The 3,221-nt window shown below is 36.7% G+C and overlaps 1 protein-coding gene across 1 annotated transcript in view; it reads left to right on the top strand.

The window, feature by feature from the left end:
• Positions 1-3,221, top strand: part of LOC107104255 (SITS-binding protein-like) — a 34,897-nt gene that overhangs the window by 27,492 nt on the left and 4,184 nt on the right. The window contains exons 7-9 of the mRNA XM_015404217.1: positions 1,302-1,570; positions 1,650-1,786; positions 2,759-2,949. Coding sequence (XP_015259703.1) covers positions 1,302-1,570; positions 1,650-1,786; positions 2,759-2,949 — 597 coding nt within the window. The remainder of the gene's footprint in view (positions 1-1,301; positions 1,571-1,649; positions 1,787-2,758; positions 2,950-3,221) is intronic.

The following is a 3,221-nucleotide window of genomic DNA, read 5'->3' as shown; positions in this document are numbered from 1 at the left end:
CAAAGATTCCTTAAGGAAGGCTTTTTTTGTGAAATTAAAGCTTTTCCACTTGAGGAGTTCTGGACAGAGCATTTTGACAGATGAAAACTATTTTTATCTTTAATTGCACATTCTTTTTTCTTTTATTTTTTACAATTTTGGTATAACTACTGCTCTGAGTGAGTTGCTCTGTCAGCTAAAGGTTTTAGAGTCTCTACACTCCAGTTAACGGTTAATCGATAACTATATTAGTTGTTTGTTCCAGTTGGTTTAATCTTTGGTTCTTTTGTGTATTTTCTATTGTTTCTCTAAGTCTTTTTTTGTTTGGTTGTTTTTTTTTTTTTTTTTTTGTAAATAAATCCCAAATAAAATGAGTCAGTAAACAAAAACAATGTGAAATCTGAAAGACAAATCTATGGAGGAAGGTAATGATTTGATAATGACAAGAAGGCCTGACTTCCAAAAATCTTAGAAGGCCATCCTTCAACATTATAAAAGGGTTTTATTTTTATCAATATAATAAATGTACCAATAATTCAGACATTCTGTTTGAATAAAATACATGAATGACACTCATTATACATGTTTTATAGTCTTTTAGGAAACACCAGTCTCCTTTTTAATGCGGAACAAACTTCTAGGTTTAATGAAAATATTTTAAATCTTAAATTGCCATGGGTATGAAAATTATTATTATTTGAATTATTATTATTTTGGTATGAAAACTTTGATATTAACTACATTTTTATGTCCCTTTTTCAATTTGATTTGGATGAAATCTGCTCAATTTAAAAACCTACACATGAATACCTAATTATAAGTTTTATTGTTGGCAGATTATAGTAGTTTAAATTGCAAAGTGACTAATCTGACCTAGAATGCTTTAGTTTATCTTTCTGTAAAAGTTCAAAAAAATCCACTGGACTTGGTTTCCAAGATTTGAAGACGTTTCGCCACCTCTCCAGGAAGCTTTCTCCATTCAAATGATAGATAGATGAACATTTGAATGGAGAAAGCTTCCTGGAGAGGTGGCGAAACGTCTTCAAATCTTGGAAACCAAGTCCAGTGGAATTTCTTTTTACTTTTACAGAATGACTATGACCTGGATGACTGAGAATCTTCATCAGTATATTTAGTTTACCTTGTTTACTTGTACAGCAGTCAAACCTGCACTTTCAAAATGAAAGCACTGAATATAACCAAATCCAGTTTATCTATTAAGGTCATATGTTGATCTTATGTAATGCTGTAGCATATGTATGTTAAAGTAGCATTAAATAAACTTAGATCAAAAATCTTGTTTTCGTGGTCATTTCACCCAGATCCCTGTGATGAGCCAGTGGCGGGGAAAGTTTTGCGTAAAACTGAATCTTACAAACCCTGCTGCTGTGAGCTGGTTCCTGGACAGAGTGGAGTCCCTAAAGGCCCATTTAGGGATGGAGTACATCATGCTGGAGGGAGGAGAAGGGAATCTGTTTGAGGATCAGGCCCTGCGACCACCACTGGCTCTGAGTGGAGATAAATACATCGAACTTCTGGCTGATTTGGCCACCAGCATAGGAGACTCCACCATCGTGACTGCAGGAACCAGGTAAAGCATCACCCTCCTTATGTGAGAGTATGACATTTATACTGTTCATTTCAAGGTTGGTTTATTATTAAAATTGCAGGTCAAGCCACAAGCCTCTGTTTGTGAAGATGACACCCCTGCAGTCTGACTGGAGTCCAATGGGTTTGAGGGCAATCATTCCCTCTCTGTTGCACCACGCTTTGGTGGGATATAACTTCCTCATTCCTGATGCAGTAGGTAATAAAACAACCCTCTTAATAACCGTAAAAACTCAACAAAAAAATGACAGTTTTGTTTATGTCTATGCCGTACCTTTAAACACTTTGTAGGCTAGCATCAGGGACTTGAATTTGATGCGGGCAGCCAGGGATAACCAGTGAAGCTCAATTAACAGAGGGGTGATGTGAGATTTTTTTCGGGCTGATTGAAAACCAGACATGCCGCCACGTTCTGGATCCTTTGTAACGGTTTTATTGTACAGGCCGGTAGACCGGTCAGGAGTGCGTTACAATAGCCAAGGCGGGAGATGTTGGGTTAGACATGGCCGGATCTTTCTTATGTTTGTAGTGTAGTGTGAGGTGACAAGATCGAGAAACGGAGGTAACGTGATCTGCAATGTTCATCAATCATCACAACCAAGTTTCTTGCTGCATTTCATGGAGTCATAGACAGGGATCCAGTCTGCTGGAGATAGCAGCCTTTCTTCCAGAGACAGGGATCCAGTTTTGATTAAATTCACAAACTTTCTGTGACTTGCAAAGAACTTAATGAAGCAATCGTTTTCTAAATTCCTCTGATGGGTGTTTGCAGAAAGAAAAACATTTTTCTTAAAACTGGAAAAACAGCCATCAGCTGAAAAAAAAGACAAAATAAAACCTATTGATTTCTTCTGCCCAACCCCTGACTTAATTGAAACCATGATTGTGCAGCACTTGGTTGAACACAGACCAGATAATGCTTTGATTTGACCAAGTGTGCTGGAGCAGAAATGCGTAACATGAGGGACCGTGAGCCCTGATGACCTATAGTCTGACAAAAAACTTACAAACAGTATTTTATTTATTAGAAAATGCAAGGCATTGTTTTCGTAGATAGAGCCCAACTTTTTAAAGTTCTAAATCTTTTATAACATTATGTCTAAATATTTTTTTTGAAAAGCCATATGTTGCATTAAGTGTAACAACTCTTACACTTTTTTTTTCCTCTTAGGAGGCTCTCTGTCTGGAGACCTGGTCACAGATAGGGAGCTGTTTATTAGGTGGTTGGAGATAGCAGCCTTTCTTCCTGTCATCAGTTTCCATACACCACCCTGGTTCTACGGCGATGAGCAGGTACTTTCACCTATAAACCAACCATACTCTTTATCAATCTCACATATAGCTTTTTTCTGCATTTTATGTGTCTAACTCAGTGAGTAACATATTCACTTATATTAGTAATTCAATTAAAAACAGAACAATCATATAAGGACTCATTACAGGGTGATATATTAAAAACATATTATTAGAAAACAAACTCTTTTTTTAATTTAAAAATATAGTATTGCCCTGATGATGAGTAAAACTACTGACCTGATCCTCCACAAGAAAGATAAAGAACTAAAGGTTACTGGTTTTAGAGCATCCATCCATCCATCCATTTTCTTTTACACGCTTGTCCCAAGTGGGGTCGC

The sequence above is a fragment of the Cyprinodon variegatus genome, unplaced genomic scaffold, assembly GCF_000732505.1.
Source record: "Cyprinodon variegatus isolate N-32 unplaced genomic scaffold, C_variegatus-1.0 Scaffold1668, whole genome shotgun sequence".
In the NCBI taxonomy this organism is placed as follows: Eukaryota; Metazoa; Chordata; class Actinopteri; order Cyprinodontiformes; family Cyprinodontidae; genus Cyprinodon; species Cyprinodon variegatus.
The sequence above is the reverse complement of the archived record's forward strand: the minus strand, read 5'-3'. Positions and strand labels throughout refer to the sequence as shown.